At 43.4% G+C, this 14,902-nt stretch overlaps 1 protein-coding gene across 8 annotated transcripts in view; it reads left to right on the top strand.

Annotated features, from left to right (window-relative positions):
- The window catches only part of mef2d (myocyte enhancer factor 2d), a 78,453-nt gene that overhangs the window by 24,242 nt on the left and 39,309 nt on the right, over positions 1 to 14,902 (top strand). For all 8 annotated transcript variants that reach the window (XM_052066355.1, XM_052066350.1, XM_052066356.1 and 5 more), the window contains one exon: positions 9,726 to 10,014. In XM_052066355.1, the coding sequence (XP_051922315.1) occupies positions 9,961 to 10,014 (54 nt within the window). In that variant the 5' untranslated portion in view covers positions 9,726 to 9,960. The remainder of the gene's footprint in view (positions 1 to 9,725; positions 10,015 to 14,902) is intronic.

The following is a 14,902-nucleotide window of genomic DNA, read 5'->3' as shown; positions in this document are numbered from 1 at the left end:
GTTATTGTATTTGGGGATACCATTCTGCAGGTCTCATTTGGGGTCAAGTAGTTCCACGCGCTTGTAGCATCGTACGACCGTATGCTGTACGGCGACAGGTGTTAAAAGCAACACGTGTCGGTGCGTGTTGTGTGATGAATAAAGTTCTTGCTAGCACACAGTTGTTGCCCGCGTATTATAGGACATATCATTTTGCATACGATGGAGTTTCTCTTCATGCCGCTGTCTTATCATTTTCAAGGTCCCGCTGGTATGAATCTTTATTGGAATAAACAAAAGCTAGTGAGGCTAACGGCTATTCCCCGCTCATCCGCTAGCTTAAATTCATCCAAAGATTTTTCACACTAAGGCTGAATTGCCTGAACCGAAGTGTACAGTACTTAGAGTATTTATTTGGAATACTACGACAGTATCTGACTTGAGTACGGTTTTCAGCTACGCTACCAACCTTTAGCCTTGGCTCAATAAAGCTTGGGACACTCTGGACTAAACTTCTTGCTGACAGCTCTCACCCTTAATCGACAAGGCTTGGTGTCAGTTTGTTGACCGCTGTCTTGGCATGTCTTGGTGTCACTTGTCCAGTTGGCATTTGATTTGACGCCATATTTTGTTTAGACGACGGTAGGAAAGCTCTCAGCGGGAGACATCGGTCAGCCGGGCCGGTCTCCAAGCAGCTGGCCGATGCTTGTTTCTAAAGTTCATCTCGACAACAAACGCTTCATAGACCGCGTGCAATCAGTGGCGCAGGTTGCGTGCCGAAAAGCTCTCGCAGTTGTCAAAATGTCTGCCAGTTTTTTTTTGTGGTGACTTGCACACCTTACGCATGCTTGTGGTTCCCATGATTCACCGTAAATGACAGATGAAATTCATCTTACGCTTTGCGCTGAAGGCTATAAAACGCACAGGTGCAATCGTACCGGAGTTCCTCCTCCCACTCACTCGGACGATATTTCTGTTTCGGTCGGCCACCACAGGCTGTATTTACACTTGCGTGCTTCAAGTGACATGATTCCTTTTTTTTTTCGTGTGTGTGTGTCACAATTTTGAGAAGTGTCACATCAGCGCAAAGCGATAGAAACGCATGTTATCGGATATCCTCAAATCTAGGCCTCTTTCAAATGTGGATCAGAACCTGATACGTACTGGATAACTGCCAATGCAGACCGCAACGTAAGTAAGAGTGCAGAGCAGATATACACCACCAATGACCAACCCTTGTCTGTATAAACGATCCCGTCAACAAAAAAAAAACAGCTGCTTTAAATCAATCGACCTGATTGAATCTACTTAACCTACTCAGTTTTTGCCACAATGACCTCGAGCTTGGCACTCAATTATGACTTGCGCATCTGACTTAGTGTATCATGCACGAGTCATTGAAACCAATCACAAATTCAAATATTTCCATCCGCTTCTGAACTCTAAATACCCATCGAAACAAAGCGAAACAAAGTTGCTCCCTTTGGTCGTTGAATACTTCAGGTTGAAGTTAGTTTAATTGCCTTGGCACGGCCAGAGATTGTTGATAAACTGTCGCGTAGTGCCAAGACAAAGTCACAAACGGGAACAATGCCGCCCCGACCATAAAACACTTTCCTTGTCATTGTTTGCCCACTTCACAACAATGTCGCACCTAACGGCGGGATGGGTGTGCCCCTGAGTCTTCTTTTGCTTCTTGTTGCTGATGTAACCAGACAGGTCAAACGACATAGTCGTGCTACAGTCGTCATGCTTGTGGCGAACAATGGACGTTTGGGGGAATTTTGTTTTGTTGTGGCGGCACAGAGGTTCCCCATTGTCTTGACGGAGATGCTGTTGAAGGGTTTCATCCAGGCATTCAGTTTAGAAAAAAAAAACAACAAAAAAAAACAGTCAGGACATAATTGTCAGCGCTGTGTTGTTTAGGTAAGGGAGGGAGAGAGAGAGAATAACAAACTAAATATTAGATGAAAAATAGAATAGACATCCATCCCTCCATCCATTTTCTACCGCTTATCCACAACGCGAAAAGTATTTCATCATGATTACTAATCGACAAATAGTCATTGGTGTAATTAAATATTCCAAAATATTGTAACAGAGGAAAATTACAATATTCGAAATATGTCATTATTTTGAAGAATAGTAATTTGAAAAAAAGGGCGGGCCGGTCGTCCAGTGGTTAGCGCGTTGACCTCACAGTGCTGAGGTCGTGGGTTCGATTCCGGCTCCGGCCTCCCTGTGTGGAGTTTGCATGTTCTCCCCGGGCCTGTGTGGGCTTTCTCCGGGCACTCCGGTTTCCTCCCACATTCCAAAAACATGCATGGCAGGCTGATTGAACACTCTAAATTGTCCCTAGGTGTGAGTGTGGGCGCAAATGGTTGTTCGTCAATGTGTGCCCTGCGATTGGCTGGCAACCAGTTCAGGGTGTCCCCTGCCTACTGCCCAAAGACAGCTGGGATAGGCTCCAGCACCCCCGCGACCCTCGTGAGGATCAAGCGGTACGGAAGATGAATGAATGAATGAATAATTTGAAAAATAGATGAACAATAATAAATTGGAATAAAACGTTTTTTTTGCGTGGGGAATACACAAATGTTGAAATTGAATTTGAAAACAGATTATGTAGCCATGTTTGATATTATTGGCAAAATACAGCAATCGAGTTGTACATCTCTCTAAAGCCTCCTCCGTGATTGATTAAGTGGATTGCGGTGAGTGTAAAGGGAGGGGTGAGTTCTTCTGCCAGTGCTTGGCAGCGTGGATGCCCAAAAACCGATACCAGGCCAACATCTCACCCCGTCTCCTAACTCTCCTCTTACCTCCACCTGCAGATGCTCCCACCACTAAATCCGCTTTATTGACACCGAGTGACTGCAGTAATTCGTTGTTTCTCCTCGTTGCCGGCATGTTGAGCATGGAGTACTAGCTAGCCGTAGCTCGTGGCTGAACATGCTATCGCTAGCTGCTGCGCCGCCTCGCTCGATTCTGCCACACAACGGCTGTGTGTTTTGGTGGGGCTCAAGATAAAAGAAAACTGTTGTACTTGTATCGTAGAAAAGCAAACCCAGCATGTCTTCAAGGTATTTTTTTTGGATAATTTGTAAATATTTATTTATAATTACAGGTTTGGTGTTGCTATTTTATTCCCCCAAACAGGAGTATTCGTCATTTGCTTTCCCCGACCTTGTGATTTAATCATTTTCATTGACTCTTAGATTTACTTTTGCGCCGTAGGTTTGTTATGTGCGGCGACTATGTGTTAAGGATTCACTTCTGCCACCTAGTGGCAGACTTTACTTTCATATGTCAGAAATAGTTCAACCCATTAATATTGTGTACATCGGAACGGGATACAAATTGTGTTTCAGATTGTTTTCTCTTGTTCGACAATTTTGTTCCCGATAAGAACCACGAACGATCAACAATCTACGATGTTCATCAAAGCTACGTAGAGGAAGCATGTCTATATTTATTATCAGTGAAACAGCTACACAAAAGTCCCCCCCCCCCCATCGAACGCGACATTTCTACTCCTTTGCGTCATTGTCTCGCTGTCAACTTTCCTGAATGTGAGCGTGTTAGTCCAGTTTGTGGTTTTGTACTTAGCAGGTGGCATGGATGGCATGACGTTGCTTTTCAGGGATGCGTAGTGAGTGGAAAGTCTTCCAAAAAAAAAAAAAAACATGCCGCCGAGGAGCAAAATCTTCACTTCTGTAAACGGATGACGTTTTCAAGTTCAACCTGTACCACAGAGCTCCAAATACGCCTGTGACTGCTTATCCTTAAACAAAAATATCTAAAAGACAAATCAAAATTGGGGACTAAAATTGGGGAATAATCTGTATTTATCGAAGAAGGAATACTTGCAAATGATGACTTTGGCAAAATATTTTTGAACGGAATACTGCATGGAATCGGCATTCAAATTGCGGGAATTTACTCACGGGGCTTGCAAGAAAAATATTTTCAAGTTGTCAAATCTCAACTTCCGTCATGTGAACGTTGCACCGCATCAGTCGCGTCTGAAAAACCGTAGTGATTGTGTGCTCTGACTCCGGCATGTCACGGTCACCCATTTTCCGCCAGCATGAAAAGCGGAGGCCGGAGGCACCTCGTCGGCGGTAAGGTCACCCGTTATCCCGCCTCGATCTGGGTGACTTACCCTCAGGCTTCCCATCGTCCGGCAGGTGATGACGGCAAGTAAATATAATAGTCACACCAAGACCCCCTCACGGCCCTTTCAGCTCCACCACATAGAGCAGATTGAAGCTTTGAAATGCAGCAACAGATGTCAGGGATAATGATGCCGCCATGCAACATTCTCGAACTGCTCTTTTAGTGCTAATCTGTGTGACAGGCTGCTCTGAGGCAATGACCTAGCATGCCCTCCCCTGGCTGAGCTTAGCGGACGCGTTCACTGGGATTTTGCTTTTTAGCATTAAAAAAAAAGAATAAATAAAAATCTTCACATCCAAGGATACATTCAAGCAGTGGGTGGGTGGTCAGCGACCACTGCTTTCAGTGCAGTCCATGCGAACATTGAATTTATTTTGTCCAATCAGATTTCAGCCTCACTGTGTTGCCGTGTCAGTCTAATCTGCCCGGGGCCTTTTTATTTATTGAGCATTTTTATTTTCATAATTTAGAACTGGTCCAAGGAAAATCTGTCAGAGTGGCTTTTTCATCTCTTGCATCCAAATAGTGTTGCATTTGGAATACCCTTTACGAATCTAAAGAGAAATAAAATTTCAACATATTTTAGAGTGAGCGAAAAGTGTTAGCTTTTGATAACTGTCACGCTTGCGTTTGAAAAAGTCACCAAATATCAACACAAAAGTCTCTTCAAGGCAGCCTCTCTATCGCCGCACCAAGCCATCGTTTCAGTGGAAGCTGCATTTTGCAGTTGCGTGAGACAGAACCATCCTTATAAAACCGAGTGAATTCAAGTCCTTTGTGGATTTTTATACAATCATATTCGAGCATTTATCAAGACAGTCTTTTATTGTGGAAAAAAAACATATGTCTTATTTAAAAATACAACAGAAAATGCGGTCTTGAAGTTAAGTTACGCTTGTTTTGCTGACTCGTAATCTGATGCGGTTGTCTTTTCAGTGTCAAAAGTCCACGAGACAAAACTTCAAATGTTGAAAAAAAATCAAGAAAGCAAAAAAAAAAAACATTCCCACTGAAGGAGCTGGAATCAGAGGAGGTATTTTTTTTCTGACTGCTTCTATCTGCCCAGTCCGTCTGTAGGGACTATGTACTTTTCATCAAAAGTAGCTGCACCTCAGATATTCTTCATTTCCTCAAGAGCGCCGCCGCGTCATGTCTCCTTTTATGTCCGCTCACAAAATGTCCACGCTCTCCCGAGATAACCCACTTTTCATGTTGCCAGGCATCCTCCAGGGTTCCTATCTAGGTCCGCCGCAGATCGGCTAATTATCCGTGTTTATGTTTCTGACACGACACCACTCAAGGCTCTCGGCATAAACAATCAGCGGTCGCTTGTGAAGAGTAACAAGGTTGCGATTTGACCACATCCAGGTGGATAAAGGATGTTCTCATGCGATGGAGAATGCCCGCAGCTGCTTTTGAATTCCAGCTCAGCTAACGACGGCAGCGACTGACTGTAGAAATGACACACACACACTTTATCTTTTGGATTGAACATACCAACACGCATGTCATCGGAAAGACTGTGCAACACTCTAAGAACACCTACCTTTTTTTTTTTTTAAATACACACAGTCCACTAATGATCTGATCCAGGTAGAATTCATTATCCTGCTCTGAACTCTCTTATAAAAATCTGTGCCAGCGGAAAGGGAGGCGACCATTTGAAGAAGAGTTAAAAATGGATTTTTTTTTTCCAAGTCCTGAATTTCACAAGGATGTTGCTGATGCTTTCGACATTCCCGCTGTATGTGCTGTAGCCTCCGGTTCTTCATCAAGAAAACAATTAGCGACAAGTTGCCGCACTCCCTCCCTCCCCTCATCAGTGAATAATTCATAAATAAGATTTAACTTTTTTTTTCCCTTGGAAAAAAAGTTTTGATAGCACGACAATAAAGTTACTTTTTTTTCAAGAAAGAAATCTCGATGTTAAGAGAATATGTATCTCTCTCTCTCTTTTGCTCTCTTTCTCTCTCTCACTCACTCAGAGAGAGGAAAATAATATGAATATGAATTCTCTAAACTATAGTAAGTGTATGTATTACAGTGTATGTGTATATATATATATATATATATATATATATAAAACTAAGAGAAATTAATCACAGCATTTAAGTCTCGTTAAGACTAAAACCATGTTTTTGAAAACAAAAACTTGAAACAAATTTCCTATTATTACAAGACAGAGATCAGATGTTTTTTCAATTTTTTCCCCAGAGACAAAAAAACCACATAATCTATTATTTATTCATTCATTCATTCATTCATTCATTCATTCATTCATTCATCTTCCTAACCGCTTGATCCTCACTAGGGTCACGGGGGGTGCTGGAGCCTATCCCACCTGTCTCCGGGCAGTAGGCGGGGGACACCCTGAATCGGTTGCCAGCCAATCGGAGGGCACACAGAGACGAACAACCATTCGCACTCACACTCACACCTAGGGACAATTTAGAGTGTTCAATCAGCCTGCCATGCATGTTTTTGGAATGTGGGAGGAAACCAGAGCACCCGGAGAAAACCCACGCAGGCCCGCCCCGCAAACAGAGAACATGCAAACTCCACACAGGGAGGCCGGAGCTGGAATCGAACCTGGTACCTCTGCACTGTGAAGCCGACGTGCTAACCACTGGACTACCGGGCCGCCCCTATTATTTATTCATTTTATTTAATTTTTTCGCGAGTGCAGAGGTGCTGAATTGAACAAGAATGTTGCAGACAGTTTCGACACCTCGCTGTAGAACTTCTCGCCTCCGGTTGTTCATCAGGAAAACAATGAGCACCAAAACGCCTCACTCCCTTCCCTCACTTCCGTCAGTGCATAATTCATCAGCAATTCAGTTGGTGGAGCTTGCACTCAGATTTCATACAGTTCGTATTGTCGTTTGAAAACGTGGTTATTTGTTACTACAGTTTTCCTTTTATTTTTTTCAAGTTAGAATATTAAGGGCATCAAATCATATTTTTAAAGAAAAGGGATATGAGATTCTTCTTTGAAGAAAAAGTCATCGTCTGACAATTCAGTCAGCATTTAAGTCGGATTTTGTTTTAAAAGAAAGCACTTTCAACATGACATGTTCAGGGATATATGATATCATAAAATGATAATCAAGTCGTATTTTTTGGAGAAACAAATTTTGTCTCAAAACATGACATTTTTAAGAGAGAGTAATTGTAAAATTTCCGCAAAATTTTCAAGTATCTTCCGTTGTTTTTTAGTAGACTTGAATTGATGAGTTAGAACCATGTCAATATTTCCATCTTCCAATTTAGATTGGAATCGTACGCCTGTATTTGCACATCCATCCATCCTTTTGATCCGCTTTATCCTCACAAGGGCCGGGGGTGTGTGCTGAAGCCTATCCCAGCCGTCTTCGGGCAGTAGGCGGGGGACACCCTGAACCGGTTGCCAGCCAATCACAGAGACGAACAACCATCTGCGCTCACACTCACACCGAGGGACAATTTGGAGTGTTCCATCAGCCTTCCATGCATATTTGGAACACTCTCGGGTACCCGCAGAAAACCCACGCAGCCACGGGGAGAACATGTAAACTCCACACAGGAATCAGAGGTCGAACCTACGACCTCTGTCTTCACTGTGAGGTCGACGCGCGAACCACTCGATCACCGGGCCGCTGTATTTGCACATAGGTTAAAAAAAAGAGCTTTGCCGCGTACATTTGTAGCCATTGAATTTGGCCTCTGTCCGCATAGCAAGACTCGCAATGGAGGCCAACAGGTAGGCAGCAATGTCGGCGAGCTGGCGCGGCGTCATCGCGGCTCGTGCGTACACAACCGTCTGCGTGCCTGCTTGTACAGTATGTCTTTATTTATGGATGGCTATTTTTACATCGCAGCCACAAATAGGAGCAACGACGCCCAAAAGCAGCCCCGGTCTCCCTCGGCGTTCCCGGCGTCGCGCCGCCTGCTCATTCATTCATAACTTTGCACCAACACTGCACGCGTTCTTCGACTTTGGAACGTTAGGAACGTTCTCCCGACCACAACCGCCAACTTTTACTACTCACACGCTTGGACGGAAGCACCATTTATTTAGGTGGGGGCTGGACTCTTACTTATTCCACATACATTTTCTTACACATTCCCGTCATGTTTTTTTTTTCTTTTGAATAGAAGTGGAATATTTTGGGGTCTCTTCAAGATAAAAAAAATGTGTTGCTCTAAGAATAAGTTGTGTGTGTGTTTATATATATATTTGTGTTTATATATATCTATCATATATATATCTATATAGATATTTGTGTATATATTTATTATGTAATATTTTAAGGAAAAAAGGCATAATATGAAATGTAACAAGTCTTAATTGAAAAATATATAATAATGATAATAAAAATGAAAATTCACCCTAAAAAAATTTTTTGAAATTAAGTCATACTATCGAGGTCGTAATTCTTTGGGGGGGAGTTGTAATATTTTGAGTATAGTTTCCTTTTGAGAAAAAAAAGGTGTAGTATTACAAGAATGAAGTTGTATTTTAAGACGAGAACACTATGATTGAAAAAATACATATATTGTTAAAATCATGTAAAAATAAAGTGTTTTTCTAGAAATCATTTGTAGTTTTAACACAACGAGAAGAAATAAAATCATGTTTTTCTGGGGGGAAAAAATTCAGGAAAAAGTCTTTATTTTACAAGATTCTTTTTTGAATAAGAAAATGCAGCCTAATTTTAATATTTCCTAAAATATACAAATTGATCATCTTTAATTGCAAAATATTATATGTATTTCAGGATTTAAATGATGTTTATCTCTGCCAGAAAAACTCTCCAATCTACAAGGTTGAAATCGTATTTTTTAACTTTTCCTTTTTGTTTGTTGTTTTTTCTCGACACAATAATTGCAAAGTCACTAAAACATTTTTCAAAGAAAAAATAAACACCAATTGAAGACATTTACAGGGCAAATAAGAGACAGAACATCATGAAAAAAATATTAATTGTCTTTATTCCATTATTTTTTAAGTGTTTGACTCGTGATGCAAGCAGTGCAAAAAAATGTACACGTTTTATGCATCAATTTTTTTTCTTTCGAAGAAGAATAAACAGAGCAAATAAAGGTCAGAAGAATTAAAAAACCAAAACAAAACACACACATTGCTACGCACACAAAAGGCTGCACAGCCGCTGTCCTCTCTGCATTGGCCGGCGTGCCAGGCGGCCCCGACCGGGCAGCCGGTTGCCGTGGGCGACCGGCCGATCAGTGATGTGGCGGTGATGCCTCTAATGAAGCTGACACAGCACAGCCTCCTCGCTCGCTGGGCTGCCGAGGGCCTCCTGCTCTCCATGTAGCAACAAAATCACCCCCCCCCCTCCTCCTCCCAATCCTCCCCTTCCCCCAGCTCGACTTGTTTCATGTGCGGCTGATTTGATGACTGCCTCATTTATTCTCTTGTTTATCGGCTGGGTTGAGGCAAAGACGGTGTTTGTGGTGGCTGAAATGGGTCACGGTGTGCAAAACCGAGAACCCCCCCCCCCCCCCCCCCACCACCACCACCAACACATCGCTGCCTGTGTGTTGATCGCCCATGTGTTGTTTTCCAGGAGCCGGCCAGCTGAGGTGAAGGCAAGGGCACAGTGTGGATGAGCCGCCCTGGAAACGAGGACCATGATCTGAAGGCTCGCCGGTCCGCTGTTCTTTCTCCATCGTCATCATTGAATAAACGGCTCCCGTGTCCGGCAGGAAGTGTTTCAACGTAACAAGCAGGAAGTGGAAGAAGATTCGGCCCCCGTTCACCGTGAACCCCCCCTCCCCCACGTCCGCCGCAACGACATCAACATGGGGAGGAAAAAGATTCAGATTCAGAGGATCACCGACGAGCGCAACAGACAGGTTAGCGCTAAATGCACAGTTGGACCCTCTCAGCTGGTCTTGCTGCGGTCGCCGCTTTTGCACGCGGTTGTTAAAGTTGCACCTTCAAATCATTTGATTCCAAAAAAAAGTTGAAACAAAATCACTCGAAGCTCACATGGTTGTTAGAATTGCAACTGGGGCTGAAGCAATTCATCGAATAACTGTGGACCCCCCCTCACATACAGGTTTGCATATCTGCATTAAAATTTTTATTTGTTTTTTGTGGGGTGAGGTGCCAACCCCTAAATTTTCATGGATGCTCGTTGCCTTTTTTATTTTTTTTGGGGGGGGGGATAAAACAAAAATTGTTTTATCCCCCCCCCCACACACACACACACTGCATTTTTAATGGCTGTCAGTGACACACACATTTTCTCGATGTGTGGGCTGTGCATTTTCTTCCATGAAACCCTGACTGGAAATATTTTGTGTTCTTTGGCCAAAATCGTTGGAGTTTATCAAGGAAGAAACACAGCAAATGGCCACGTTTTGCCTAAAAATGGCACCGTGCTTTTCCAAGCACGGTGTATTGAGACATTTTTTGTGGGTCTTCTCATGATCTACTTACCTACCAAATTTCATGTCGGTAAGTGCGAATAACTTTGAGGGCTGAATTTTCTATTCCGAAGAATAATAACAAAGCCGAACCACAACGATTCCAAAAAAAGCGAAATACTGGTAACAGAAATAGAATAATAAATTTCCCACAGTGACATGCACCGTTGCGGTCACCCCGTGTAGCTTGAACAGCACTTGAGCGTCGCTCAGCAGTATCAGCACAACACGCCAATCAAGTGTGATTTTGTTTTTTCTTCTTTCTACGAGGCTCACATTACATCGTGGACCATCAGATCAGTGTGTGTGTGTGTGTGTGGGGGGGGGGGGTTATCTTCAAACTTGTGGAAATCGATGATGAAGGTATCCTACCACAACAGCCAAAATGTCCTTGGAGCGTGGTTACATCAGGAGCCATATTGTCATCCAGGATGAAAGGCTAAATGAGCTATCGAAAACAAGTCGCCTGCTAAAATGGGCTTCGCTCGATTGAGCTCACTGAGTCATGGATTTGACATGGCCACCTCCAGCAGCCCACAGTCGGGGATCAACAAGACGGCGGCGGAGAAGAAGAAGAAGAAGAAGAAAGTAAATAGAATAAAAAGCCGGGCCGCCAGCTTTTTTTGAGGGGGCAGTGGCGGGGGGAATTATCCTCCGCTTTTTTTTTTCTTCCTCATCAATCCCAGCAGGTTGTATTTCCATAAGGCGCGCAAATGACACCCGCAGGCTACCGAGGATTCTTATTCAGATGCGAGCGGAGCTATTTGCGGTTGATGCATCTAGAGCTCATATAAGGTGTCCAGCGGAGAGTCGATAGGGTTTGACGAACTCACTGGATGGATTAATTGATCAATCCCGGAGTGAGGTTGAGGATTGCAAAATTCCAGGAATAAATCAGGAATGAACCAAATTGAAGTTTGAAGGTTTGCCATGCTTGCCTCAGCCACTCGCGGCGGCGTAAAATTCATATCGATACATAACGCGGATATCTCAGTAATCCACAGTAATATTACTCGCTCTTGGCAGAGGACAAAGAATATATGTATATGCCGTTTGCCTTTCTTTGCTATTCAGAAGTTCAGAACATCCTGAGAGATTGTTATGAAACCACTGAGAGTATGGCTAGTACTTGTGACACCTAACAATTTAAATTAACACAGTGCCAGATAAGTGTGAACAAAGAGCTTTCTCTCTTTCTGGCGCATTTGATGATTCACCAAATGTGCCAAACAGCCGCAGTGTCGCACCAACTAGTATCGGCATCCTTCACGAATAACCGATACGTTGAAATGAGGCTGAGTCGAGGCATTCTCTTAAATTAAAGGGCACCTGTCTATTTGCAGTTATCTGTTTAAAAAAAGAAGAGCAGAAAAAAAAGAATGAATAAAAGGTCTTCTTTTGAAGCTTAATGAAGAGCGACACTGACGAAAGGGAATCGAATGGATGTCGGAGAACATGAGGGCCCGTCACCCTCCCACATGTTGATTGGGGAGATGTTTCCAAAAAGCTCTACCAAACAAACACCCAGCGCGAGTGTGGGCCCGACTGGAAGCATGACAGTATCTCCAATTGCACATTTCTTCTTCTTTCTGTTCTCCTTTCAAGCATTACTCACACACTGTGAAGCATTGCTGGGTTTTAGGCTTTTTTTCCCATTTTTTTTCAGCCAGTATTGACATTTTGTCGAGACAAATGTTTTACACCGGTGCCGGATGAAGAAAATGCGATTTTCTTATTATGCAAACCTGTCAGCTTTTGGTACAAAATGTATGGCCCCAACAAAATTGACAATTTTTTGTTGTTGTTGCCATTTTGGTTGGTAAGTCATTCTGGCCATTCTACACCTTCCATATAAATGTGCCTTGGAAATTTTGTCAGCTTGCTGTCAAAATTATAAAACGGATGCAGAGTGATGAACAACCCCAAATTGGGAAATGCTTGAGTTTTCACGGGTGGCTGAGTTGGATGACTCTCAGTCGTGCTTTGTTGAGTAAAGCTATTGAAGGCAGTTTCACTTTTGTCTATCAGGAGTAGATCCACAAAAAAAGTCTCAAAAACCGATGTCTGAAAAGACACATGAAATCGCTATTTTAGTTTAAATCCTTCCATTAGTAGACATACAGAAGCGTCTCAAGAAGACATACCCCAAAAAATACAGGAAGTCTGACATTTTTTGGGGGTGTGACCATTTTAGCATGTTGCCCCAAAAACACTGAAAAACTTCTGCTTTCTCACTTTCATGAGCCCTTTCAGGGACAGCGGTCACTACAGTGGACAGATTATCAGGTTAGAGGGTGTGTCAAAGGATTAAATGCCAAAGCCAGTTTTGCATACCAACATAAAATTTGGGAGACAAACAGCTCTAACATGAATAGACCCACAAAAAAAGTCTCAAGAAGACTTTGTGTGAAAGAGCTTTTTGATAGCACAAAGACCAACGTGTCCTAAAAAGAATGATTCCTACCATATTTGAAGTCGACATGGGGTAAATTGTGAATACTTTTAACTATTATTATCTTGAGGAGGGAAAAAAAATCACCAAACTTATTGAAGAAATTCTAGCTGGCAAAGCACAGCAAAAAAAAAAATATTATTCCTACCATTCGAGTCATCATTTCATCCACGCCAGTTGCCATGGCGGCTCTGAGCGTGTCGACGTTCCAGGCTTGCGCGCGAGCTAACAAACACTAGCGAGCCGTTGGCGACGGGAAAACGACGAGAGTCCGCCGCAGCTCTCAGTGGTGGTTTTCCTCATCCATCTGCCACGCGAGCAGAACTCTGCCAAGACACTCGCATGCATGCACGCATCAAAAAAAAAAGATATCCATCCTTTTGGCTTTCTTCCGTTGCCATTGGTTACCTGCTTTTCACCTAATGTCCAGCTAGTTTGTCTTGGATCGAACCTGAGTGAAACAAAAGTACCTAATAAAGTAGGAAGGGGGGGGGGGGGGGGTGAGCGGGGGGGGGGGGGGGGGGGTCGCTGGATGGATGCTTTGCTTTGCATCTATATTGCATGCAGTCCGCCAACTTCTGGCATCGACGAAACTGCTTTTCCAGCCTCGCAACGCTGTATGTTGTCATTCTAACGGCAATATAATTGAATGTTTCTGTGGACTGCTTAATGTCTGTGTTGCATGAAGTCAACTAACTGGTGGCATCAGTGATTGATTTTTTTTTTTCAGCCCCCCACTCTCCCAATGACCTCCCTCTCTGCACGATGATAGCAAATGATTGCGCTTTATGACGGCAAGGAGGCGAGTAATGACGGAGATGAGAGGATCAGATCAAGGAATCGAGGGACGGATGTAACTCGGTGTGAGGTCCTTCTTTCACGTTGGACCTTCTCCTCTCTCATCCCTCCATCCCCTGTGCTGCTCTGACATGTTGCAGCATCTGTCATGCCTCCTTCTCACTCCTCCTCCTCCCCTTTCGCCCTCGTTCTCTCGTCGCTTCCTGCTGCCACAAATCAAATTATATCGGGGTCGTATCCACGGGCAACCGCTTTTCCCTCCGCGTCGCCCCCCCGCCCCTCCGCGCACCCTCACCCAACCCGTTTCCCACCTCATCACACGGTGCCGCGATCATCTCACCCACCTCCACTTCCCTCCCCTCCCCACAGCTCTCATCTTTATCTCCGCGCCCATCTACATATCACGCACACACAAACACACACATACACACACAGACACCCACGCACACACTCACATGTTGACAGATTCATTTCCTCAAGAGTCATCTTAACTTAACCTCACCTGAAGCTCATCCCAAAGTACATTTGTGTATGCGCGCGGACACACACACACTCACACACTTTTTGATGAATAATGTTGGGAATGGACGCCAATAGCAATTGTGACAAAAACTGATTTACTGATTTTAATGCTCTTATGACCACACTACAGTCCTTCCTAATAGTCCTGATTTGGAAAAGTCGTTACCCCAAATTGTTTACCTCATAATAACACAGAAGTGAAGCAGTTTTATCAATCCCCGTGGTTAGAATGCTACTTGACAAAATGCAGTCTAATTGTCCTGGGGCTGGAAAAGCAAACGATTGATGGAATCAACATAGATGTGAAGCGGTTCAGTGAAACAGTGCTTATAAAACAAGATATTAGTTTCTGGTTTTATACAATAATGATCTGTACAGTCCAATGATTGTGCTTAAACATCTTGTCCCACGGGGATAAATAAAGTTTTCTGAATCTGAATCTGAAATTGGGCCGAATTATCAATTTTCCCTTCCCAGTGTCATGTGACTCAGTAGTGTCACAAGCTCTCCGTTGTAAATGGGGATCGAGTGTTTGAGATC

Source organism: Hippocampus zosterae, chromosome 5 (genome assembly GCF_025434085.1).
Source record: "Hippocampus zosterae strain Florida chromosome 5, ASM2543408v3, whole genome shotgun sequence".
Taxonomy (NCBI): Eukaryota; Metazoa; Chordata; class Actinopteri; order Syngnathiformes; family Syngnathidae; genus Hippocampus; species Hippocampus zosterae.
Note: the sequence above shows the minus strand (reverse complement) of the source record. Positions and strands in the feature narration are given on the sequence as shown.